Below are 27751 nucleotides of genomic sequence, written 5' to 3' on the forward strand. Positions count from 1 at the left end.
GGCCTTCCAAGATGCTGGGATTACAAGCAGGAGCCACCTCACCTGGCCAAAACTTAAATCTTTCAACCAATTGCTGATAAGAAAATCTTTGAATCCACCTATGATTTGTAAGCCTCTCTTTGAAGACATCCTATTTCTTTAGCCTGAACCAATGTATATCTTCCATATATTGACTTATTTTACCTGCAGTTCCCAACTCCCTAAAATGTAGAAAACAAACAGCAACACCATCGCTTTGGATGCACTTTCTCAGGACCTCTTGAGACCATTCCCTGGGCCATGGTCACTCATATTTGTTCAGAATAAACTTCTTTAAAACCTTTTACAGAGTTTGTTTTTTTCCTTTAACAAAACCATTTCATTTTGAGGCAACTGAAGCCTAAAATCCTTAGGTACGTGGTTTGCCCAAGGACGCACACAATAGTGCTGCAAAAGGAGATTTAGCTCTAAGTCGGCTGGCTGTGTTGTTTCCATCATGCCGGTGCCTACATAGCAGCTAGACCATGGAGAGTCTTGGCATATCTACCAGGATGCAATTTTTTATAGGAGTTGGTGATAGTCAACAGTGGCTAGATGGCCACTTCTAAATCTTGTTGGTGCTGTATTTCCTAAAACTCTGAGGGATTATTACTTCTTTTTTTGACTTCAAAACAGAAAAATGTTGGGCATTTCCTCTGTAACACAATTCACTAGCACTCGAACTAACTGCACTGCTTTGAGGCCTCTAAAGATCAAGTTAGAGCCGTCGTCCCCTTTCCCTAGCAGTCCCTAAAATCCTTCTAGATGACGTCACCAAATGAGTTCAAGAAGGTGGTGAGTCCCTGACCACACCTTCTGCAACCGAAGTCCCGCCCCTTAGGCGGTCTCCTCTTTTTATCCAGAGCGTCGTAACGTAAGACGTGGGTCACGCAACAGGGGCAACTTGTCCCGGAAGCAAAAAGCAAAGGGGCGGAGAAGGCGGCGGAAAGTAGAGCCCGCGTCCGGGTCGGCCGGCAGGGGGCGGGGCCGGGCATGGTAACGGCTCGAAAGCACAGGAGGCTGGACCGGAGGGAGGCGGAGGAACCGGTGTCCGCCGCCGCCGCCGCTGCTCCAGCCTATTCCTTGTGGCCACTGTGGGTCCTGCCTCAGCCATGATGATCCACGGCTTCCAGAGTAGCCACCGGGATTTCTGCTTCGGGCCCTGGAAGCTGACGGCGTCCAAGACCCACATCATGAAGTCGGCGGATGTGGAGAAGTGAGGCTTCGGGGCTCGGGGTCTGGGCGCGGGCCAGTTGCTGGCCTGGGGCGGGAGGCTGGGAGAACTCCATGCAGCCCCTCCCCTTTCCCCTGAGGCGGAGGTTAGGTCCCTCCGGACCCGACCTTTGATTGACAACTTCGATTAATAATCCAGTCACACTTCCGCACCTTTTGGTTGGGGATCGCCAGGCGCTGATTTCGTGAGCTGTCATTCCGCCTGGGTTTGAGTAGAGTGTGACTGTTGTGGTGGACTTTCCCCTCACCAAACGTCTCCTCCTGCCTTAGCCTGCGCCACCTTTCTTTCTGGGTGGCTGTCGCCTGTTTTCTTAGGGGTTAATGACGGGAATGATGTGTAAGTTTGTTTTCTAGCACACCAGGTGCTGTGCCAGGCGCTTGAGATAGGAAACGTAAAAGACAACGTGTGCCTCAATTCACAGTGGCGTGAGAGAGACAATTATATACAGGGTAAATAAATGCAATGAAGATGTATATACGGAGTGATTTCAGGTCTTTTATGGGCTGGAAGCATCTGGGAAATTGGGATGCCTGAACTGAATCTTGATAAAATCGTTGCCTGGGGCGGTGGACAGGTGCATGCCACTAGGTCAGGCAGAGTGAGTCGTGATGCGTTTTTGATGCCTGGGCTGAATCTCGACAAAATTTAGGGCAATCAGGGGATGCATGTAAACCCAGAGTGAAAGCTATAATGTGTTTAAAGAGCTATGTCCGTGTGATTGGAGCGTGAGGTAACATAGGGGATGTTGTGAGAAATGGGAGGTAGGCCCCAGGGGAATCAAGATACTGAGGGAATGTTTATGCCAGGTTAAGGAGTTTTCAATTTTATCTGACAACCACTGGGTGTAATTTTATCCAAAGGAGCTGCATTATCAGCTGTATGCTTTGAAAGATTTCTCCGGAGGCCATGTTGAGGCTGGATTGCAGGTCTGCAGGGATGGGAAGGAGACCAGTTAGTAAGACAGAAGAGAGGTTTTAGAAGATTAAATCACTGGGATGGCCATTTGATGGGAGGAGAAAGAAGTAAAAAAGCAAGAGTCTATGCTGAGGACAAGATCTCTGGCTTGGATTGTTGCATGTATATTATTGCCTTTTAACAAGATGAGAAGCGCAGGAGGAGGAGGAGCAGATGGGGGCTGGGTGTTGGATAGAGGATGATTTTAGTTTATTGAAATGTGAGGTGGGTATAAGTCATAAAGTGAAGATGTTAGTAGGCTGTTGGATATATTTATCTTGGAGCGCAAAAAAGATGACATCTATGGGTTTAGGAAATATTCTAGTGGACTCACTGAAAAAAATTAGGAAAATACAAAAAAGAAAGGAAAACATTTCCCATCATCCCACCACAAATTGAATTGCTCTTTTTAGTTTTTCCTCTCCATGTAACTTTCTTTGTGTGTGTGTGTGTATAACTTTTTTTTTTTCCCCAAGGGACAGCCACTGACAAATGCTCTCTGCCCCTAGAGTTATAACTTTTATTTATTTTTTATTTTTATTTTTTGAGACAGAGTCTCACTCTGTTGCCCAGGCTGGAGTGCAGTGGTGCAATCTCAGCTCACTGCAACCTCCGCCTTCCAGGTTCCAGTGATTCTCTTGCCTTAGCATTCCCAGCAGCTGGGACTACAGGCGCGTGCCACCACACCGGGCTAATTTTTGTATTTTTATTTTTTATTTATTTTTAATTTCATCTATCTATCTATCTATCTATCTATCTATCTATCTATCTATTTATCTGTCTGTCTGTCTTCCTTTTTTTTTTTTTTTTTATGGAGTTTCGCCCTTGTTGCCCAGGCTGGAGTGCAGTGGCATGATCTCGGCTCACTGCAACCCCCGCCTCCCGGGTTCAAGCAGTTCTCCTGCCCATCCTTCCAAGTACCTGGGATTACAGGCATGTGTCATCACGCCCGGCTAATTTTGTATTTTTAATAGAGATGGGGTTTCACCACGTTGGTCAGGCTGGTCTCCAACTCCGGATCTCAGGTGATCCACCCGCCTTCGGCCACCCGAAGTGCTGGGATTACAGGCATGACCCACCACACCCGGCCGCCTCTCCATATAACTTTCTGTGACAAATTGTTGATTGGTGCAAAAGTAATGGTGGGTTTTAATTGCAAAGCCGCAATTACTTTTGCACCAATATAATACAATATATAATTATACTACATATAAAGCAGTCAGCTTCAAACTGAGGACCCCATGTAATTTACTTACAGATTCTCCAAGAGATGGCTGTATTCATGGAGAATTTTAAGGGAATAAAATTCCATATCTATGATCTCCTTATGTGTTACTTAAAAAATAAATTTGCCTGAGGGTGGGTGTGGTGGCTCATGCCTGTAATCCCAGCATTTTGGGAGGGCCAAGGTGGATGGATCACCTGAGGTCAGGAGTTCAAGACCATCCTGGGCAACATAGTGAAACCCTGTCTCTACTAGAAATACAAAAAACATTATCCAGGAGTAGTGGCGAATGCCTGTTATCCCAGCTGCTTGGGAGGTTGAGGCACAAGAATCACTTGAACCTGGGAGGTGGAGGTTGCAGTGAGCTGAGATTGTGCCATTGCACTCCAGCCTGGGTGATAGAGTGAGACCCTGGTTCTCTCTCTTCCCTGCCTCCCGCAAAAAAAAGACTTATCTTCATGAATCCTAAATTTTTCTGTGATGCATTACCATAGGTTGTAAAAACCTCTCAGGTGCTAAATAAATTGACTAGGTAAAATATCGGATTAAAGCAGCTCCCTTTAATGATTATTTAAGGCATCTTCAAACCGCAGGAGCTTCCTGTCGTCTCTTCTTATAACTGGTTATACCTGTTTTTAAGAGGGAAGCTTGATGTTAGAAATAGGACATTTTGTCCTATGTTTAAGAAACTCTATATTTAGAACATTGAAGGAATGTAAATTAGTAACAGTAATTCTTTTACATATATAAGTGGAATATTTTATAGGACTGGCAGATTTTTCCAGATATATTGGGTAGAACCCAGAGACTCACATATTATTTCACATTTGGTATGCATTATTCAAGTTAAAACTTATTTTATGGCATCTTATGGAATATATATTCTAATTACAGTTTATCATATTTAATCTTTCAAGTATTTAGTATTTTCATCTCCTAATAACAAAGAAGAAATTTTACTTAAAATTTTGATGAAAGTTAACGTTGTTAGGTATCATCCTGAAGACCTGAACCTCAAAAAGTTAGATCACTGATATATGCACACATACATACACATACAGATGTAATAAATACGCAGTGTGTGTCTGGGTTTTTTCTTACTATTTTATCATAAGCATTTTCCATATTATTATATTCTCTCTTTAAACATTTGTAATGGTTCCATAATATTTCATCATATGGATATACTTTGGTTTACATAATCATTTATTGCTTTATAATGAAACATTCAGAGTATTTCTTTTTCACTATTAAAGCCATTACAAGTATTAATGTGTGTAGAGTTTTTCTGTAGTTGGGATTATTCTTTAGTACAGATATCCCAAAGCTGATACTTTGGGTCAAAGTGTATAAATTTTATCAAATTCAGATATCCCAAAGCTGATACTTTGGGTCAAAGTGTATAAATTTTATCAAATTCCTGTGATTTTTTGCTTGATTGTTGCCCTAGGGTGAAATATAAATTGATGAAATCCTTCTCAAATTCTGTACAGGCAGGTGGTGGCTTCCCTCATCTGTGTCAGGTGCTTTTGCTTTTTTCATCACCACTTTTTGAAACTTATAACAATTGAGAATTTTAGTGGAAAAAATATTTTTTTACAAGGGACTGTATCTTTAATTGATTTGCTATCTTCATACCCTCATGATATATATTATAGTAATATCTATGTGCTATATAGTATAGTAATATAATAAGCTATTATATTATGTATGTATTTGTATATTTATTTATCTTATTCAGCCCACTACCTAGTACAGTGCCATAACATGATGGTGAAAGAATGGATAATGAAAGCATTTTATAGACTTTGTGACATTTTATAGAATGAGTGCTATGTAACTCATTCAGTAATGTAGGAAGAATTATGTTGGGTGGAAAAGACAAAAATGCCAGCAGCGATATAAACTAATCTTACCTGACTTTTGGTTATGTATAGATTAGCCGATGAATTACATATGCCATCTCTCCCTGAAATGATGTTTGGAGACAACGTTTTAAGAATCCAGCATGGCTCTGGCTTTGGAATTGAGTTCAATGCTACAGATGCATTAAGATGTGTAAACAACTACCAGGGAATGCTTAAAGTAGCCTGTGCTGAAGAGTGGCAAGAAAGCAGGTGAGAATCCGGTCATTAGATTAAACAAAAAAGGTAATTAGGTTAAACAAAAAGAAAAGAGTTGAAAAAATATTCAGTAGTGATACCTGTGTGTTATTAGAATGAAGGGCTGGTATAATTATTAAACTTAAGAGTTGTATCATTCTAGAATTCATTTTTCTCAGACATAAAAATGGAAGTTAATTACCCCACTGCTTGAATAACTGTTAAAGTGAATTACAGCTGAGCTGAGCTATGTACTTTTTCAAGTCTTCAGTGTTCCTTACTGAAGAGGCAGTAGGCAATTCTTAATGTTCCTGTTTTTTAAGAAAAATGTTTACTTAGGATATGCTTAATAAATATCCTACTTGGGAAGCATTGAAATTAAGACAACATATATTTTCTTTGATAGTTAAATCAGCAATTATTTACTTTGTGCCTATTATGTACTAAGTACTGTAGATGATACAATGAAATATAAACCTTTAAACCATGTCCTCAGGCAGTATACAGACTAATTGGAAAGGCTACATCAGTACATGACAAGTTAAATTATAATAAATGTGCAGAAAAACTGTAAGAAAAACCTTCCACTGGTGAATTATAACAAGTGTATATATTTAGTAGGATATTTTATATTGTAGAATATAATTTGATGTAATATATAAATACAGATAATCTCTATTCTGCATCACTGAATCTGATCCTTCTCGTTTTGGCATTTGAGGACGGAGGGTGAACACTCCAAAGAGGTTATTAAACCATACGATTGGACCTATACAACAGATTATAAGGGAACCTTACTTGGAGAATCTCTTAAGTTAAAGGTAAATCTTACTTTTTTTCTTTTATGAGTCATTATCTTGGACACTCTCAGCACTAGAACTTTCTAGTAACAGGCTATTTTTTGCTACTACTTTTGTCGTCCTTGTTTTCTGTTGTGGCATCCCTCAGAACCTAATGTGAGGGGTTTTTGCTTGTTGATTTATCAGCAGAAAATAAAAGAAGGCCTTAGTGGAACAATTGATTTTTAAAAGTATAGTTGATAGCAATGGTAGACTGCCTTAATGTTATTATTATCATTATTAAGAAACATTAAAATGTATTTCTGGCCTTGGCAATGTATTAGGTAATTTAGACAGAACCTGCTAGCTAGTAACTTACAAGTTTATAGATGAACAAATAAATGGGCAAAAAGAACTTTTGGTTAGACAAAGTAGGTTTACACCCTGCTTGCCCTAAGTATGAACCTGAAATGATTTTAGGCAAGTTACTTAATCTGTCTGAGTCTCAGTTTTATCAATAAATTGGGTAAACAGAAATATCTACCTCAGAGCAGAGTTTTGATATGAAATAATTTATGGGAAGTTCTCAATAAATTCTAAAGCTCCATATTAGTATAGTCCTGTCCATGTAACCCCTGCTAAGAAGTGATTAAGGCCAGGCATGGTAGTTCACACCTGTAATCTCAGCACTTTTGGAGGCTGAGGCGGGCAGATCATAGGTCAGGAGTTCAAGACCAGCCTGACCAACATGGTGAAACCCCGTCGCTACTAAAAATACAAAAATTAGCCAGGCATCGTGGTGCGTGCCTGTAATCCCAGACACTCAGGAAGCTGAGGTAGGAGAATCGCTTGAACCCGGGAGGTGGAGGTTGCAGTGAGCAGAGATCGTGCCACTGCACTCCAGCCTGGGTGATAGAGTGAGACTCCATCTCAAAAAGAAAAAAAAAAGATAGCTGGGCGCAGTGGCTCACGCCTGTAATCCCAGCACTTTGGGAGGCTGAGGTGGGTGGATCATGAGGTTAGGAGTTCGAGACTAGCCTGGCCAACATGATGAAACCCCATCTCTGCTAAAAATACAAAAATTAGCCAGCTGTGGTGGAGCATGTCTGTAGTCCCAGCTACTTGGGAGGCTGAGGCAGGAGAATCGCTTGAACCCAGGAGGTGGAGATAGCAGTGCACTCCAGCCTGAGTGACAGAGTGAGACTTCTTCTCAAAAAAAAAAAAAAACAGTAGAGATTCGTGGTAAATAACCCTAGGACTATGGAATTGGAAGATCTTATACTGAGAACGTAGCTGTATTTTGAAATCTTATAGTATGACTAAAATGAAGCAAATTTGGGCCTGGCGCAGTGGCTCACACCTGTAATCCCAGCACTTCGGAAGGCCAAGGCGGGCAGATCACTTGAGGTCAGGAGTTTGAGACCAGCTTGGCTAACAGAGAAACCCCACCTCTACTGAAAGTGCAAAAATTAGCCAGACATGATGGCATGTGCCTGTAATCCCAGCTAATTGGGAGGCTGAAGCAGGAGAATCACTTGAACCCAGGAGGTGGAGGTTGCAGTGATCTGAGATCGCACTTCTGCACCCCAGCCTGTGCAACAGAGCAAGGCTCCATCTCAAAAAAAAACAACAACAAATAAAGCAAATTTGGTTTAATTTAAATGCCTCTAAATATCACAGACTATTAATTTATTTCTGTGTAACCTGAAATATTTATATTAAAAGTAGCTATTGGAAACCCTTTGTCAGCTAGGTGTGGTGACTCACACCTGTAATCCCAGCAGTTTGGGAGACTGAGGCAGGCAGATCACCTGAGGTCAGGAGTTGGAGACTCGGGAGGCTGAGGCAGGAGAATTGCTTGAAGAGGCAGAGTTGCATTGAGCCAAGATCATGTCACTGCACTCAAGCCTGGGCTTCAGAGTGAGACTCTGTCTCAAAAAAAAGAAACCTGATATCATATGTTGATGCTTAGGCAGAAATGTTGAGAAAATAGTGTTGTGTATGGGCTCCTTTTCTCTGAAGAAATTTTTAGAGGTCTCAGGAAGATAGAAATTCACAGCAGGAACTTAATGATTCTTATCTCCTGTTTCTGCCATTACTACATTCCAAGCTTTAACTATTTTATTGTGCTTCCAGGAAAAAACTCATTCATTCATTCAACAGATATTTCTTGAGCTCTTGCTCTATGCCAGGCATTAATCTTAGGAGCCTTGGATATAGCAGAGCAGATGAAAATTCCTCCTTTATAGTCTAATGGGAGAGCAAGGTTATTTCAGTCCCTTATAATACTTCATAGATTAGTGTTCTCCTCCCCCCTCTCTTCTGATTGAAAAACTTTGCAGAGAGCATTTGATATTTCATTGCCAGGAGTGAGGAAATGGGAACTTGTTTTAAACCCATACAATAATGACAATGACTTACTTTGTGGACTGACTTAGGAAAAGCCTCCTGGAGGTTATAAAGCAGCATTAGCTGTGACTAAGTGAGAACCATAGAAACAGGAAGTGTGAGAATAGTAGAAGGCAAAAAGCATTTGTTCATTACTCTCCTATTGATACTTCAGCCTATAATGTGATTTGTTCTGAGGTGTTGCTGATAAATGTCAATGTGATTACCCACTCACTGGTAGAATGAGCTCAGGGTTTGGCAGAACACACACCTGGGTTCAAAATCCCAGCACCATCATTTGCCAACATGGAAAAGTAATTTAGTCTTAATAAGCCTCGTTTCAGTCACTTTGTTAAACTTGGGTAATACTAGTTGTGAAGTAAGAAATAAGATTATGTATGTAGGCTGGGTGTGGTGCCTCATGCCTGTAGTCCCAACACTTTGAGAGGCTGAGTTGGATCACTTGAGCTCAGGAGTTCAAGACCAGCCTGGGCAACATGGTGAAACCCCATCTCTACAAAAAATGGAAAAATTGGCTGAGTCTGGTGGCACGTGTCTGTAGTCCCAGCTACTCAGGAGGCTGAGATGGGAGAATCACTTGAGCCCAGTAAGACAAGGCTGCAGTGAGCTGTGATTGTGCCACTGTACTCTAGCCTGGGCAATACAGCAAGACCCTGTCTCAAAACAGTGTGTGTTTTACAGTAAGATCTTAATAAATGGCAGCTGTTACTATGATAATATATCAAGTATTAGGGAACCTAAGTTAATATTGCAACCAAGAATAAAAGTAGATATATTGTCTATGGTATATTATATTAAATAGTAGCCCAAATGGACTAAGACCTAATAATTTCAATCATCTCTGGAATCCCTAGTGTCTTTTATTTCTGTAGGTTCTGGGTTATGACGTCTAGGCTTCTACTTTACCTCTTTTTTTTGTTTCAGTCCTAGGATGATGATGTTTTCCTTCAGAGAGGATTTTTCTTTAGTTCTGACAGGCACTGGAGAGTAGTCATAGTAAAGGACAGAGGTCTGCAAACTTCTGTAAAGAATCAGATGTAAATATTTTAGGCATTGTGGGCTTGTGCTGTCATAGTCTAAATCACTTATAGGCAATATATAACTGAATGGGCATGGATGTGTTTTAATAAAACATTTATTTATGGACAGTGAAATTTGAATTTCATATGATTTTTATGTGTCATGAAATCTTTTGATTTTTTTTCCTCCAATTATTTTGTCATTAGTAGCTTGCAGCCCAAAAAAATAGGTGAAAGGGCAGATTTGACCTACAGGTCTTAGTTTGCCTGCCTTGGTCTAGGACCAGAGATTGAGGGGTACTGGGCCTGCAGATAAGAAGCTCTGAGGCTGGGTGCAGTGGCTTACACTGAGTCCCAACACTTTGGGAGGATGAGGCAAGCGGATCACTTGAGGTCAGCAGTTCGAGACCAGCCTGACCAACATAGCAAAACCCTATCTCTACTAAAAACACACACAAAAAATTAGCTGAGCTTGGTGGCACGTGCCTATACTCCCAGCTACTTGGGAGGCTGAGGCACAAGAATTGCTTGAGCTGAGGAGGCGGAGGTTGCAATGAGCTGAAATGGTGCCACCGTATTCCACCCTGGGCAACAGAGTAAGATTTTGTCTCAAAAAAAAAACAAAATAACAAAAACAAAAAACAACCCCCCTCCACAAACCTCTTTAAGGCTTGTTAATCTTTCTTTTCAACAAAGACAAAGCAGGCTTTTAAAAAAAAAAAAAAAAAAAAAAAAAAAAAAAAAAAAAAAAAAAAAAAAAAAAAAAAAAAAGACAAAAAACCTCTGAAGTCACTATAGCTCTTTAGGGTGTCATCTCCAATTTGGTAGGAAGCAGGAAATTCTCTCGGGTCCTTTCCCTTAATGAGCAATGATGGCCCAAAAAGCTAGCAGAGCCCAGCAGCTTCTCTGGATCCGCCAGTGCTATGCCTCAGGGCAAAAGCCTGCCAAGTAAGGCTTACTTTTCTGGGCTCCAGTCTTTTTCCAGATCTCAGCCTAGTAACTCCATACTGCCTTGGCCATTTGATGCTTTTAGGAAGTTTTTGGTTTTTTTTCAGCCAGCTTTTTAAATTGTCTTCAGCAAGAGGGTTTATCTAGATTACTTTTTCTGCCAATAGTGTTCCATATGTTTTATATTTAGCTGGTTCTTATTTATTTTTATTTTTATTAGATGCCTGGGTTCAGAGAAGAGATATGTGGAGTTGAGGAAGAGAGAGAGCTGAAAAGCATAAAGTTTTGTACATACTTAGCCTTGCAAATGGAGACAATAGCATAAATAAATATGATATCCCTAACTTATGCTTTGTTTTTTGACTTTCTCTTTCAAACATGTATTTCTTGAGATGGAGTTTTGCTCTTGTCACCCAGGCTGGAGTGCAATGGCACCATCTTGGCTCACTGCAACCTCCTTCTCCTGGGTTCAAGTGATTCTCCTGCCACAACCTCCCAAGTAGCTGAGATTACAGGCGCCTGCCATCACACCCAGCTAATTTTTGTACTTTTAGTAGAGACGAGGATTCACTGTTTTGGCCAAGCTGGTCTCGAACTCCAGACCTCAGGTGACCCACCCTCTTCGGCCTCCCAAAGTGCTAGAATTACAGGTGTAATCTACCACGCTTGGCCACAAACATTTTATAAGAACAAGTACGTAAATGGAAAAACTGACAGATTCATTTTGACCAATCACTGACCAAAGGCATATGTGAAACATTAATGAAGCAATTTACTAAAGAGAAAATTCAGATAATGATTATTTTTGGGGGATTCAGGAGTATCTTAAAAATGGTAAGAACTAAAGCCAAATAAAAAGGAAGGAATTTACAAGTGTGTGATAAGAACTAAAGCCAAATAAAAAGGAAAGAATTTACAAGTGTGTGTATTTAACCCTAACTTAAGTTGTGTAACCTTAGGCAGTCCTGGTTGGCAGACCACCTTTTGTTTAACTAAATCATAAACATATGTGTGATGCAGGGGACTGGTTGTATGGCCTGCCCCTACAATCCAACTCCCTTCCTCTCCCAATTTTCACCTCAGAAGTGGCCTTATACCTGCTCTATACACAGTTAGAAATAAAACTGCTTAGGGCTAAGTGTTATCTGTAAGTGACCATGGAAGAATTATGGACATTTTTTTACCTCCTGGGAATTATATAAACTTCCACTTTCTTTTCATGGTGTCTTTTCCTCCTACATCACTTAATATTCCCTTAGATTTCCTCCCAATATCTGTGCAGTCTTGTAAACATCCTTTGTTGTTTTCTTCTGATTCTTATCTAGTTATCTCAAATTACTCTCCATCTGCTAATGCTGTCCATGAGTCAAAGAAATGACCTAATCATGACAGTTAGGTAAAGCTACCATTTACTAAATGTCTCTGGTTTGACAAGCATTCTTGCGTTTGTTTATGGTAAACCTGTCAAAGAATAAAACAGCTGAACATTTTGTAGTGAAATTGGATGTGGTAGAAAATGGTATCACATTTCATACTTGGGTGCTGCTATTAGAAGACACTTGGGTTTAATGAGCTGCTGATATAATCTGCCTTGGGATTGTTGATGCTTTTGTTGGTTTATGTGTGTGCCTGTGTCTTAGAGCTACAAAATAATGTATTGAAAAATTGCCAACTTCACTCAAAGCCCTTTGCAATGCTAGGAGTTTCAGAATTTCTCTATAAGTTCTTGTTAACATCACTATTTAAAGCACTTTATTTTGCTGTAGGTTTTGGAGAGTTAGATTGAGCAAATATCTAACATTCTGTTGGAAAAATATTTTTTAAGTTCCATATGAATGTCCTAAAAGTGGCTTTCACAGCACAAAACTTCTATGACCTTCTATGACAGTAATAGTTCATCATACTGATTGATATTTAGTTGATTAATTTTCTCATAGTCACAACAGAAGTTGATTTTAATATGACTTGTATGAAACATAATGAATTTTTACTCTATTTTTTTGTGAAGCTATAATAATGGGCCTCTGTAGTATCTTCAGTTTTTCAGAGTCAAGCTATATTCTGATCTTTTATATCTACTAATGACACCCAAATTTAGAACTATGTGCTGTGGCTATGCAGAAAAGACTGATTGGAAAAAAAAACCCAGAAACAAAAGAAAAAGTAACTTTCCTGTGTTTCCGTAGCTCCTTAACTTTTTTTAAAATTTGCTTGTCCTTAAAATTTTTTCTTTTAGGTTGTACCTACAACAGATCATATAGATACAGAAAAATTGAAAGCAAGAGAACAGATTAAGTTTTTTGAAGAAGTTCTCCTTTTTGAGGATGAACTTCATGATCATGGAGTTTCAAGCCTGAGTGTGAAGATTGTGAGTATTATTATTTTTGTTTAAAATTAATATTTTTCTTCCATTCTTAACATCGGGCAAAAATATGACTCACTTTGAAAAACACTGAATTTAACATGATGTCATGTACAAATTCACTTGGATCTAGAGTATATCTTATTATCTATTATAAACTTTATAAAAGCTTAGTGTATTCTTAAAACTATTTTAGCAAAGCATTTTTAATAGATGTGCTTGGTCACTTTGTAGTTTATTTGTTTATTATTTAACTCAAATGTTAACTGTGGCTTAATTTTCATATTTTGATTAAAATGACCCATGTGTTATAATTTCAGTGCATTATTAAACTGCCACTTCAATTTTCACATAGAAGTAGAAAACAGAAATAACAAGTATAAATTTCCTTCTCCTTTTGTATTCCATCAGTAGAGGACAAACTACTTCCATTAACAATGTTATTGGTGAAGCATGCTTAAAAGGAATAATAAATATACCACTAGTGGTTATTCATATTTGTTTACTACTAGATTACAATTGGGTTTCTAATACTTTCAGAAAAAACTCAACTGAAACATTTTACTAAATGCCTCATTCTTTAAGTCCCAGCTAAAATATCACCTTTTCTGTAAGGCCCTTCACAACTCCCTTAAGCAGAGTTAAATATCTCTTTTGCATATTCCTTTTTAAAAAAGTCTCAGTTTTAGCATTTGTCATGAGATCTGTCAAAGACAGCGCCGCTGTCGCCATCTTTGTTAAGGGAAAGTGGGCCTGTCCCATCCATTGAATTCACAAAAGAAAAAGGGCGTGGGGGAGGAGGTCTTTAGAAGCAAAGACAGAGACCCTAACATCAAACATTGTTCTTGGAGCATAATGATTGTGGATGCTGTGGTTTAAAGAATGAAAATAATACAAAAGCAGCAACAAATTTGTTTTAAAGTCAAGTATTAGCTACTTAGGAGGCAGAGGCAGGAGGATTGCTTGAGTCCAGGAGCTTAAGGCTGCAGTGAGCTATGATGGTGCCACTGTACTCCAGCTTGGGAGACAATAGGACCTTATCTCTAAAAATAAAATACAATTCAAATAAAATTAGTTTTTTCAGTGGAATCATAGGATTTTGAATTGTAATGAATTTTTAGAGAATCCTTTTACGTAGCCTCCATATTTCATAGACAAAGCCCTAAAAGATAGCTTAAGTAGGTGGGTAGACGGGTCTAAGGTCATGAAACTAATTGTGAAATCTTCTTTGTATCATCTTATATCATTATTCTATCATTTGATAGTTGTTTTTAGATGCTTTTCTCCCTTGCTCACTTATAACTAAATTTACTTTTTTTGGTTAGATTTATACATTCTCCAACTCATATAGTCTTGTATCTTTCCACTTGTCTACCCACCTACTGAATTGACTATGCTAAACGTTCATTATGGGTTTGCATACCTGGGTGTACATTTGTATCCAAGGGGGTGATATATATCATGTCTGTAAGTGGGTTGGTATTTGGGATGCACATGTGGTTTTGTGGATGAAGGATTTGCTCGAGAATATGTGTATAAATATGTGTGTACAAGAGTACATAGTCTCAAACTGAAGAGCATTTTTTTAACCAACTACTTTAAGCTGAAGTATTAATTCATAGATATTACTACCCTGTAGTGAAATTTGTAGATGATTTAATCCGCCTACTTTGTAGCAATCAACTATCCTAATTATAAAATTAAAGGAAATTGGTTTAGAATAAAATATATTGTAATATTTAATTGCGTAATATGACTGCACTAAAGATATAATGAAGCTGTCAGGTACTTATATTTGCATACTGAGTCACCCTAAATGTGACAGCAACAAATGTAGGCTGACAGAGATGTAAGGTATCAATCAGTGACTCAAATAACACAATTTTCCAAAATGGTGAACAACTCTTAGTGAAGTTCTAAATAAAAAAAAAGTATATAATCTTTCCTTGATTTGGAAAATAGTTGCCCTTCTGGATAACTCACTTCATTTTTTTTTTTTTTAAATCTATGTAAAGTAGAATTAGGTCCTAAAGTCAGATCATTATAAGTAGGTTTTTTCACCTCTGTGAATGCCTGGTAAGATATTGCAAGTTTTGTGGGATGCAGGACTGGACTTTGTTATATAGGGTTGTCCTGTGCATCCCAGATCTGTCATTCTGGTCCTTATTCACTAACTAATGCAATTGGTTGCTTATTGGTGTGACAACAAAAAATACCCTCACAAATTCCTAAACGTTCCCTGGGGAAGAACTACTGCTCTAAAATATGCTATTGTATTGGCACTAGAACTCTGGTCTCCTAATTCCTACTCTCTCCACTGCCATGCTGAAATGATACTTCATTTTACTGCCTGTGTTATGTCCAGTGTGACTGTTAGTAATTAATTTGAAATTTGAAGAAGCGTTGCAAGTCAGTCTTTCCATAAATTACATATATCACCGTATAGTAATGTCAGGTAATAATGATGTGCTTCCCAATTTGTTGTGACATCAAGTTGTCATAAGTCAGGTTATTTCTACAGCTTTCCTTACTGTAAGTCTTGTTTTTAAGTCTGTTGGTGATAACCCCATCAGAATACAGTGTGCCTCAGAGCCTTTTCTCCAGCAAAGATAGTAATATCTTGTAGCATCAGTTTTATCTGGAAATGGTTAATGAGCACCTGCTGTATGGTAGGTACTTTTCTAAGCAATACAGATGTGGTGATGAACAAAGCAGATATTTCCACCATTATGGAGTCTAGAGTCAAGTGGAAACATAAATGAAGATAGTTACAAATCTGTTCATTCATAATGGAGTACTGTGAGAGAGAATACTAAGAGAAATCTATTGTGATTTGGAATGGCAAGAAAGGCCCCTCTGTGGAAGTGACATTTGTACTGAAATGTGAAGGACAAGTGAACATTAGGAGAATACTCCAGGTAAGGGAAGAGGGTTTGTAATGGTCCTAAAGCAGGAAAGAGTTTGGCTTGTGGCTGGCGACCCTCCAGGCAGTTAAGTCACTATCATTACTGAGTTATCCTGTGATTCTTCTTTCATCATTAGTGTAGCCCTGTGCGTATATAGGATTATAGGCAGTTCCCTGTGTACATGTTACTGTTTCATGCATCAGTGCTTTATGTATATGCAGTTCCCCTTTCTGAAATTCTCCTTCTCATCTCCAGCTGTGCTTTCCGTGATCAGCTCAAGCCTTGTCTTATCTGATGTTCTTCAGCAGACTTAGGTACTTCTTTCTCAAATGCTTATTGAGCTTTGTGCATACCTCTATTATAGCAGCTACCACATCTGTTTTGACTGTTTCCCTGGCTGATAACCTTTTTGAGCATTGGAATTCTGTCTTTTCATTTATATAAATCCAAGACTTACTATAGTAAGAACTTGGTGTTCATAGACAATAAATATTTATTCAGCAAATGGCCAAGCATATTAATTAATTAATTAATTATTTTGGGACAGGGTCTTGTTCTGTTGCCCAGGCTAGAGTGCAGTGGCACTGTCATGGCTCACTGCAGCCTTGACCTCCTAGGCTCAAGCCATTCTCGCAGGTTAGCCTCTCATGTAGCTAGGACTACAGGCTTGTGCCACCATGCCTTGCTAGTTTTTTGTAGAGATGGGGTCTGACTCTGTTGCCCAGGCTGGTCTTGAACTACTGGGCTCAAGTGATCTTGCCATCTCAGCCTTCCAAACTGCTGGGATTATAGATGTGAGCCACCATGCTTGGCTAAGCATATTCATTTTAAAGACCCAAATGCCTCACATTCCATTCAGCCCCTCCCTCCCTGTCACCAGGACCCATCTTCATACTTTCTCCACTGATTCTGCCTATCTTTAGTAGTTACACTTGGAGAGCAGACGAATTTGTAGATGTGCCACAGATGAAAGATGTTAAGAACACGTTAGTTACGGTGTTCTGATAAACCAGGTCTTTAGCAATATGACATGATGCCTAATTGGTTGCAGTGAATTAGAGCATTCTGTGTAAGGTATGTTGCTTTGTTTTATGTAAAGTGAATAAATGCGTAGTGACAAACAACTAGGTTGTTCTTTCATTTTGGTTTTATTGGTGTTCACATTAACTATCAGTACTCACCATTTTTTTGAATAAACATTATAATTTTTATATTACTTGGGTATGTTTTTAAGTCTTTTAAACCTAAATATCTTTTTACCTAGAAAAAATATTTTAGGAAACTGAAACCATGATGTTAAATAGTTTGCACAAGGTTTGGAGGCTAGGACAGCTTCTAGTTGAGAGATTTTTATAAACTGTGAATTCAGCCTTATTCCAGTGTTTCATGTTTTTTTTTTTTTTTAATTTTTCTTTCAGCAAAGTAATAAAACATTTACTTTTTATTAAAATATTAATGTACCTTTTTTTTTCCAGAGAGTAATGCCTTCTAGCTTTTTCCTGCTATTGAGGTTTTTCTTGAGAATTGATGGGGTACTTATCAGAATGAATGACACGAGACTTTACCATGAGGTATTTAGTCTTATTTAATGAATATACTAATTGATACTGGGCTTGTCTGTGTTGTTTCATTGTCAGAGAATTTGAAATTAATCTATAATATAGCAGTCTTTCTAACTTTTAAATCTGAGCGTTTCACATTCATTGTTGGCTGCAGGCTATCATCAAAACAAATGTTCTGGCGACTCAAAATGTGTTCTAAAAGACACTCCCTAGTTAGGAAGGGGTTTTTTGAAAAAATTTTATATGTACTTAATCCATGTTTAAGAAAACTGTCCTTTAACTCTTACCTTTGTTTATAGTATATGTTGTTTATATAATGTCCTGATGTACATTAATGTACAGGAAGCACATTAATATTTTAATCAGGCTAAGACTGGGTGCGGTGGCTCACACCTGTAATCACAGCACCTTGGGAGCCCGAGGTGGGTAGTTCACCTGAGATCAGGAGTTTGAGGCCAGCCTGGCCAACATGGTGAAACTCCATCTCTACTAAAAATACAAAAAATTAGCTGGGCATGGTGGTGGGTGCCTGTAATCCCAGCAACTCAGGAGGCTGAGGCAGGAGAGTTGCTTGAACCCGGGAGGCAGAAGTGTTTAAATAAAAGGAGGAGGGTTTAATTTCTGAATGAATTTTTAACATAAAATTTATTATATAGAATGAGGAATTAGAGAAGAGACTACCTCCAGTGTTAGTTGCAGTAGTTACAGTAATAGTTAAGTCTAATAACAACCCTATGAAATCAATGTTGATGTTATCTCTGTTTTATCTTGACATAACCAAGGCAAAGAAGGATTAAATAGCTTAGATAGCCAGGTGTGGTGGCTAATGCCTGTAATCCTAAAACTTTGGGAGGCTGTGGTGGGAGGATCATTTGAGCACAGGACTTTGAGACTAGCCTGGGCAACATAGTGAGACCCCCATCTCTACAAAAAATAAACAATTAGCCAGGCATGGTGTCGTGGACCTGTAGTCCTAGCTGCTACTTGAGACGCTGAGGTGGGAAGATCGCTTGAGCTGGTGAGATTGAGGCTGCAGTGACAAAGCAAGACCCTGTCTCAAAGAAAAGAAAAAAGAAGAAACATACCTAAGTTATACAGTTAGTAGTGGCACAACTGGAATTTGAAAGTAGTAGGATAGGATTGGATTGATGTTTTCTAAATCCTTCACTTAGGGATGGTTTTTTTTTTTTTCTTGAAATAACATGGTGACAGTGATAGACTTATTTATTTATTTATTTATGAGATGGAGTCTTGCTCTGTCACCGAGGCTGGAGTGCAGTAGTGTGATCTCAGCTCACTGCAACCTCTGCTTTCTGGATACAAGCGATTCTCATGTCTCAGCCTCCCCAGTAGCTGGGATTACAGGTGCCTGCTACCACACCCAGCTAATTTTTTTAATTTTTAGTGGAGCGATGGCGTTTCGCTATATTGGCCAGGCTGGTCTTAAGCTCCTGACCTCAAGTGATCCACCTGCTTCAGCCTCCCAAAGTGCTGGGATTGCAGGCAGGAGCCACCCCACCTGGCCTAAATGTTAAAAATAACTGTTTTAACTAAACAATATTGAATTTTAGGAATTTATCCTAAAATTATTCTTTTATATAATAATCTACAAATATTAACAGGGCAATTACTCAGAGTTGAATGTACATGAATATTCACAGTAGTGTTGTTTATAATAGCAGAGAGAAAGGAAAGAAGGAACTTAATGGCCAGTGATTAAATTATTTACATTATGTCCATATGGTAGAAAAATATATAATTATTAAAATTGGTTGCAGAGATTGATATTTAACTTATTTGGAAAAATATCCATTTCAGTGTTGAACTTTAAAAAGCAAGTATGAATCTAGTTAAATAAGATTCTCTGTAGAGATTTCTGTATGAATCTAATTAAATAAGATTCTCTGTAGAGATTTCTAAGTATTAAAGGTAGTGTTACTAATGAGCTGTGATCACTGATGATTTATACTTTTTATTTTATGTTATTTGATTTGTTTTCCTACAGTGAACTATTAATCTGTTTTTATTAATACAAGAGATTGAAACCTTAAAGGTGTATAATTTTGTGGCTTTTCTGTCATTGAAAAGTGTTTCAAGAAGTAAATTAAAATAAATTGCTGTTCTAGAACCTAACCAAAAATCTTAAATGGGAAAAACTGAAGTACAAAAAAGGTGATTTTAAGTAAAGCTATTTGGTAAGAGCTTTGTGGAATGGGAAAGAATACAAATTTTAAAGTATGTTTTTGCAACATAAAAGTAGCCACAATTATGTAGATAAATGATAAGATAGCTTAAGGGAAAGATGTTTCAAACTTGAAGTAATATTAAAATCTCTTGAATATTTTATTTATATACATATTCTTTTACAGTAAAATATTTGCTGTGTTTCTCTTACATGGTAATTATTAAATCTGTTTACATATGTGTATCCATTGTTATAATTTATAGAAATTAGAAATAATAATTCTTGACATGAGTTAAATAGGAGTTATTTCAGTGTAGAACAAGATGTTCTCATTAGACTTTATGCTGTTTTGAAGACCTGTTCTAAAATGTAGGCAGTCTATTTAATAGAAAGGATTTTGTAAATCAGTATAATTTAATTTATTGCAACTTCTTTATTTTTAAATATAGGCTGACAAGACCTACATGTTACGAGAATATACATCACGAGAAAGCAAAATTTCTAATTTGATGGTAAGTACTTCAAATTCAGTTTTCAGAAGTTGAATTTTAATGTTTCATTTTAATTTGAGTATCCCCCTAACCCCAATCACCCAAGTTTACATGCTTAAACCCATTCATTCAGCTAATGGGGCTCTATAGGATAAATTCTATTGGAGCATAACTTTTCTGACCTTAGCTGAAATACAAGAACATTTAGAACTGCTTGGTACTTAAGCCATCATCTAATCTTATTTTCACATTTTGTTCTGGAGAAATTGAAACCTAGAAGTGTGACTTACTCAGAGTCACATAGCTGGTTGGTGATGGATGTTCTTTCCACCTACCACCCTGCCACCTTTTTCTTTCTACGCAGTCTCTTTTTCTGTTCCTAAAATGTGGTGATTCTCTACCATGATTTGTTTGTTTCAGCGTCATTTTTCTTTATGTTTTACTCCCCTGGGACCTGTGAAGAGCTTCCTTAGAACTTAGGATTCTATAATGGGTTACTTAAAAATTGATACCTTCCTATAAACTTGATTTTTTTTTCACCCTTAGTACTTATTTCTGTGTGGGTATAAAATATACTTGGAACAGAAAAGTTACTTAGATTCTATTGTAGACTAGATGCTAGGCTCTAACCGAAGACTAGTGTTTTCAAGTTAAAAAAGCAGCAGGTACATAGGGTTGGATTAAGATGTATTAAATTCTTAGGACATTTGTAGGAGCATTATAAATTATACAACCCTGTGATCTTTGCTGAAATCATTTAGTAACAAAGTTGAATGATTTGGTGGCAAGAAATACCTGTTATTTTTAGGAGCATTTCATGGTGCTCCATATAAGCATATGTTGCACCTGATTTTTAAATTTCTATGCTTTATGAATGCCTGAACCAAAACATTTTCAAGAAGTGTCAGTACAATAACTGATATGATTTATGTATTTCCTAGCATGTTTCACCTTCCCTCTTCACGGAACCTAATGAAATATCCCAGTATTTACCAATAAAGGAAGCAGTTTGTGAGAAGCTAATATTTCCAGAAAGAATTGATTCTAACCCAGCAGACTCAAAAGAAAGTACACAATTGGAATAGATAATATGCTCACTGTGGAATCTGACTGGACACCTTGACTATTCGTAAGGGGTTATTTTTATTATGATAATTGCCTTGTTTATGTACAGATTTTCTGTAGCCTTAAAGGAAAAACAAAATAAAGATGGTTACAGGCAGGTTTCACTCAACTGCTATTTGTACTGTGTGTCTTCACATCCATATTCCAGATTTATATTTTCTGGTGTTAAATTTGGATGATTTCTAAATTATCACAAAGTGGGACCTCAGCAGTAGTGATTGTGTCTCATGAGCAGTGAGCACAGTCTGCATTTATCATGAACTATCTTCTACCATGAGGAGGTTAATGTAAATCACCAAATCCTAATGCCTTGTGACTTTCATAGGATTCCTGATCGTGCATGTTGATGTGTACTGGCTCTTCACTTTGGGCTTTCTGATGTTTATTTGCACCTCTGGAGAGTTGTAACTTGCCACATAGGAAATTAGTCTCATAGTGTAGTGCTCTTCACCCACAAAATTTTAAAAATTTATTTTCCCCCAATTTTAAATTGGCTTTGAAATTAAAAAAAAAAATTAGTAACAGAACCAAAAATATGTAGATTTTTGGAGACTTTATTATATGCATAGAAACATGAATATGATTTACCACTGATAGGTATGATGTTAGAGTTATCTTTCCTCCATCTTTAGGTGCTTTCTTAAATGTTGTTCTACTTATACTGATATTTTTAATTTCTATCATTCATGCAACCTCAGAGTGAATAAACCCCTTAAATTTGGTGCTGGTTCAAAAAAGTCTAAAGGGTTTATTAGGGATTGATTTTAGCAAATATTACTACATCAATCCTTAAAGTAACAAGATTAATTTTCTGCTTAAAATATTGAGGAGATAGATGAGGAGGAGGGGGTTTTAAAATATAAAAGCCAGTTTTTCTATTTTAAGGTGCATATTTGTAACATAGGAGATGAAGTAAAATGTAATTAATTAGCACAAGTCTTAGGGAATACAGGAAGTACACAGAAGTAAATTTCAAATCCATGTGATTATTTTGATAATGACCCCTTAGTCATTTTATATTCTTTTCTGCCTTTCTAGAAAAATGGTCTTCATGAAGTGGAAAGTGATTATAAAGCACCAAATAAATTACTTGAAGTGGATTTTTAAAAATAATTTTTTGAAGGGCAGGGGGAAAATTCACCCCTTTTCTGATTTGAAATATGTTGTACATATTTCCATTTGATGGATAAATCATTAAGTAAGAATATTTGATTTAAAGGAGTAGCAAAACTCTTCAGGTATTAGTCTGAAGATAAATTTTAACAAAACATATATACTTGGGTATTTGTCATTGCTCAAACTCTGGTATATTGCTGGAGCCAATAGGCAGGGTGTATTTTGTTAGCTAAATTTGGTCACAAATTTGGTATTTGTCTGCCTTTTGTATCACCTCCAAGCTATAGGAAATCAGGATTTTGTTGGCTTTAAGAAAACACATGGTATGTTCACTGTGTATTAAATATACCTGTATTTAATGTCTTCTCTTAGGACAGAAAAATACACACACACACACACACACACACACACACACACACACACACACTGTGCTCAGCTTTCTGTTTTATATTATTTGCCTTGCAGATTTGAACAGAACAGACTCTATTCATGTAAACTATATTAAATGAAAAACTTACAAGGTTTTTCATTAGTTCGAGTTTCTGGGCAACATCATATTTGTGTGTGTGTATTTGTGTGTATGTACACATTTTTTTAAACTTGTTTATCCAGATGTCTTGGTCCCTGAATAGTCTTAGATTACTTATTTTGAGAATTCATTGTTAAAAATTACAAGGAATTAAAATAATTGCCTTTTTTTTTTTTTTTTTAGCTGGTAAAAGATGGGTAGAACGAGTATGCCTCTGAAAATTTTATTGGTTTATTCTTGTGGAGAATACCGAGAAAATGTGTATTTGCCCATTGCTAAATATGAAATATGCCATTTTATATTTATTTGTCCCAAGTGTCTTTTTGTAAGAGGAGAATAAACAAGGAATTACTGATCAATGTTTTGCTATTTCATTTATTTGAGTTTTTCTTAGAGCTTAATTAAAGAAGTATGGTTTGGGTTATACTTTTCTCATTTGTGCCTTATGTTTTGAACTCAGTCAACACTGTAGACAGAGTCTCCAGGCAGGTTATAAATTTAAAACCTAATGGATGGTTCAGAATATAATTTTCCAGTTTGGGGTCTTGCCCTTCCTCTCTCTCTGTTCCTTAACATTTCCATGGATGTTTTTAACAGTATTTTCTGTATGTTGGGTCCATGTTTTTGGTTTTTGAAAATATGAATACCTGTCATATGTATTAGTTTTGAGTACTATGTGTACAATATGATGCTAGGTATAATGGATTACAACAGTGAAGTGATGTAGTATATGTTTTTGTGGGTTTAAAGTCTAATGGAGGCAACAGAGTAAAAAAGTACTAATTTTAACATGTGCAGTGATGGAAATGATATCGACTTAAGAGAGTAACAGAAAATCAACTAACTTTAGTAGAGGTAGCCAGAGTTCTGCTTCTGAAGAAGATGTGGAAAACCTCAAGAGTCTGTCATTCCCATTTTAACAAGAAGAAAAGTCTGGGTCATCTATAAAATTAAAGCTTTTCTTAAGCATATCAAAGAACTGAAATTACAAGGCAAATAAACCAAATCCCAAAGAGTGATAAGCCCTACAAGGACAGGTGGGCCATCCAGACTCTTTAGCCTTGGGAAGAACCCAAGAGAAAGAGATGGCCCTTATATAAGCAGGTAAGAAAACATTAGCAATAATTTTAACATATTCTTAAAGTCTTCACGTGGGCTAGCATACCAGTTTGGAATAGCCAAGAATCTCAAATAAGGGAACTTCATACACATTCACAAGTTCTTTCCCAGGGGCCTACACCAGGACTCAAGAAAAACTTGAAGCAGGGCAGGGAACCAGAAAGTCTCAGTAGGTGGTTTAAGCAAACAGAAGGTAGTTGGCTGCCACGAAAGGCTGCCTACTTTCAAGCTCTTCTCTTGAATAATGCAATAGCCTTAGGCTGCTATGGGGAGGAGCAACAATCCATATCATTCCCAGGGCCCAGGCAGAAATTCATTGATTTGGGGTAGAAATGTAGACAAAATCCATCTGCTTTTGGGAGAGAGGTAGGAAATAGTCTGCCTTCAGGACACAGGAAAACAATGTTACTGCTAGAGGAGTAGAAGCAAAAATTGACCTTGGAGAGGGGCAGAAAATCTGGACCCAGGATGCCACATGGATAACAAAAAGAGGTCTACTCTTAATGGGGAATGGGCATGAAATTGTTGCACAAGACTAACAATAGATTTGAAACAGATTTCGACTACTATTGGGAAATGGTGCAGGAATGTTGAGAAAGCCACATCCCTGAGGGCCAGTCACACAAAGCCTGCCTAAGACTGAGGCTAGCCAAGGACAAAAAACTGTCTTTGCTGTGAGCCTAATACTAAGTAACGAGGAATGCCAGTCTGTTGATGAGGACTCAGCAAAAGTGTAAATATAGATTCTCTCTGTGGTGTAGGCATACAGGGATCCCTGAAAATTGAGGTGGAACTCAGAAAAGTCCTGTACTCCAGGTGCACTACAGGTATAAGGTAATAGCAGTCAACCACTGGAAGAATGTGAAGCCTGTAGTATACTGAAGATAGTAACCACATCAGTACAACCCAAACCCCTACAAACTGGTGTCTACATTGACACAATTTCCAAATTAATGGTCTCTGTGTTAGTCTATTTGCATTGCTATAAAGGAACACCTGAGACTGGATAATTTACAGACAAGAGGTTTATTTTGGCTCATGGTTCTGCAGATTGTACAAGAAACATGGTGCCAGTATTTGCTTCTGGTTAGACCTCAGGAAGTTTTTACTTATGGCAGAAGGAAAGGGGAGCTGATGTGTCATGTGACAAGAGCAGGAGCAAGAGAGATGTCAAGTTCTTTTATTTATATTTTTTATTTTATTTATTTATTTTTTGAGACAGAGCCTCTGTTGCCCAAGCTGCAATGCAATGGCACGATCTCAGCTCACTGCAACCACCGCCTCCTGGGTTCAAGCAATTCTCCTGTCTCAGCCTCCTGAGTATCTGGGGTTACAGGCATGTGCCACCAAGCCCAGCTAATTTTTGTATTTTTAGTAGAGACCAGGTTTCACCATGTTGACCAGGCTGGTCTTGAACTCCTGACCTCAAGTGCTCCACCAGTTGGCATCTGGAATTGTAAATCCTTTCCAGAAAGTTTTCAATTGACTTTGCTGAGATCCATGAGAGGAGTCACTGTCTATGGCAGCTATAGCCCTATGAAATGTATTCCTTAAGAAATAACACTTGAGAGTTTGAGACCAGCCTGACCAACACAAAGCAATCTAAGGGCTTGGAGAGATATAAGGCTGGTGGTATGTATCTGAATGTTTTTCTCTAAACCCGGGGTTTTCAACCAAGGGTCCATAGTCATGGTGGAAGTCCTGGCATATATAACACCCCTGGTAGTGTGGGCCGCTTTTCTGCACAGGGGCAGGTGGAGACAGGCTGCATGACAGTCATACTCTCAAAAGGGTCTGTGATGCCAAAATAGAACCAAGAGGCACTGTCCTGATTGGTTCAGCTAGGGCTTCTATTTCACTTATTTACTTCATGTGGAAGACTGAAAAAAAGGCAAGAATACCCACTGGAAGTAGAGGGGAGGCCTGGCTGCCCCTACAAATATCCACAGAGTGGCACACTGAGGGTCCTTCAAAGATATCTTTTGGGGACCATTTTTCAGTTAGCCACACTGTGTTATGCAGGCAACAAATGAGTCAGACATGTTTACAAAGATCCTTCAAGGGATGGTGTGGCACAATCAGAAAGAACCTTCTGAAGACATTTATTAAACCTTCCTCATTCTTCTGTGTTTAATGACTACTTAATATCCTTGTGAATGAATGTACCATAATTTATTCAAGCACTTCCCTCATTCATGGACTTTTAAGTTGTTTCCAAACTTTTTCTATTAAAAACAATGTTACAATGAATCACCTTGTAATGGTCCAATTGCACAACCTGCAAATATACCTGTAGCTAAATCAGGAGCCCATATTCTGGGTTCAGACTCAGATAATTGGGGAAAGATAAGGGTGGATGGATGCCTGTTACATTTTACAACAGATAATAGATTGTGTAATATATACTGAGCACTGTTCTAAGTATTTTTGAAATGGCTTTATTGCAATAGAATTCATATGCCATACAATTAAAGCATACAATTCAATGGTTTTTAGTATATTCAGAGTTGTGCATGCAACCATTACCACCATCTAATTCCAGAACATTTAAATCACCCCATTAGTCTCTTATTACCATTTCCCCTCCTCTACCCCTCGGCAACCATTAATCTACTTTCTGTTTTGCCTATTCTAGACATTTACTATAAATGAAATCATACAATATATAGTCTTTTGTGTCTAGCTTCTGTGAAAGGATAATACCTTGGGCCCCCCAAATTTCTAAGCTAAAGGGAAAATTCAAGCTGGGAACTGCTTAGGGCAAATCTGCCTCCCATTCTATTCAAAGTTATCCCTGTGTTCACTGAGATAAGTGCGTATCTGATTGCCTTCCTTTGGAAAGGCTAATAAAAACTCAAAAGAATGCAACCTTTGTCTCTCACCTATCTGCAACCTGGACGCCCCCTCCCGGCTTGAGTCTTCCAGTCTTTGCCTGCAGTGTCCTGCCTTTCCAGAGAAAACCAATGCACTTCTTACATATATTGCTTGATGTCTCATGTCTCCCTGAAATGTATAAAACCAAGCTGTGCCCCAGCCTCCTTGGGCACATGTCATCAGGACTTTCTGAGGCTGTGTCACAGGCGCTCATCCTCAACCGTGGCAAAATAAACTTCCTAATTTAACTGAGACTTGTCTCAAATTTTCGGGGTCTACATTTATTTCACTTAATACAATGTTTTCAAGGTTTATCCATGTTGTAGCATGTGTCGGTGCTCCATTCTTTTTTATTGTGTGAGTATGTCACATTTTATTTACCATTCATCATCTGATGGCCATTTGGATTGTTTCCACTCTGTTGCCCAGGCTATAGAGTGCAGCGCTTACTGCCCTGAGATCGTGGCTTACTGCAGCCTTGACCTCCTGAGTCCAAGCCATTCTTCCTCCTCAGCCTTGCAAGTAGCTTGGACTACAGGGGCCTGCCACCATGCCTGGCTAATTTTTAAAACTATTTTGCAGAGATGACTCTCCCTATGTTGCCCAGGTTGGTCTAGAACTCCTGGGCTCAAGCCATTTTCCCAAAGTGCTGGGAATACAGACATGGCCACCATGCCCAGTCTATTTTTAGTGTTTTTGAGGTCAGTAAAGCAAACTATTGTACAAACAGTTTAACAACAATCTTTTATTCCTTTCCACATTCCTTCAGTCAGTTTTTTTTTTTTTTTTTTTTT

General features: G+C 38.0%; 1 protein-coding gene across 1 annotated transcript; it reads left to right on the top strand.

Annotated features, from left to right (window-relative positions):
• The first annotated feature begins 899 nt into the window (after window positions 1–899).
• On the top strand, window positions 900–23323 carry TIPRL (TOR signaling pathway regulator). Its single transcript, XM_017534087.2, has 7 exons — window positions 900–1234; window positions 5369–5548; window positions 6255–6354; window positions 12925–13056; window positions 17432–17527; window positions 20153–20215; window positions 21136–23323. Exons 1-7 carry the CDS (start codon window positions 1131–1133, stop codon window positions 21277–21279), a joined length of 819 nt encoding a protein of 272 aa, XP_017389576.1. The 5' UTR covers window positions 900–1130; the 3' UTR covers window positions 21280–23323.
• The last annotated feature ends 4428 nt before the right edge of the window (window positions 23324–27751 follow it).

This window comes from Cebus imitator, unplaced genomic scaffold (genome assembly GCF_001604975.1).
Source record: "Cebus imitator isolate Cc_AM_T3 unplaced genomic scaffold, Cebus_imitator-1.0 Scaffold84, whole genome shotgun sequence".
Classification (NCBI taxonomy): domain Eukaryota; kingdom Metazoa; phylum Chordata; class Mammalia; order Primates; family Cebidae; genus Cebus; species Cebus imitator.

What these genes read in the sequence shown, in the direction of transcription:
- TIPRL (XM_017534087.2), top strand. Translation starts at nt 1,131, where the DNA reads ATGATGATCCACGGCTTCCAGAGTAGCCACCGGGATTTCTGCTTCGGG. An exon ending in AAGTCGGCGGATGTGGAGAA is followed by an intron (nt 1,235 to 5,368) that starts GTGAGGCTTCGG and finishes GGTTATGTATAG; the next exon opens with ATTAGCCGATGAATTACATA. An exon ending in GCAAAATTTCTAATTTGATG is followed by an intron (nt 20,216 to 21,135) that starts GTAAGTACTTCA and finishes TGTATTTCCTAG; the next exon opens with CATGTTTCACCTTCCCTCTT.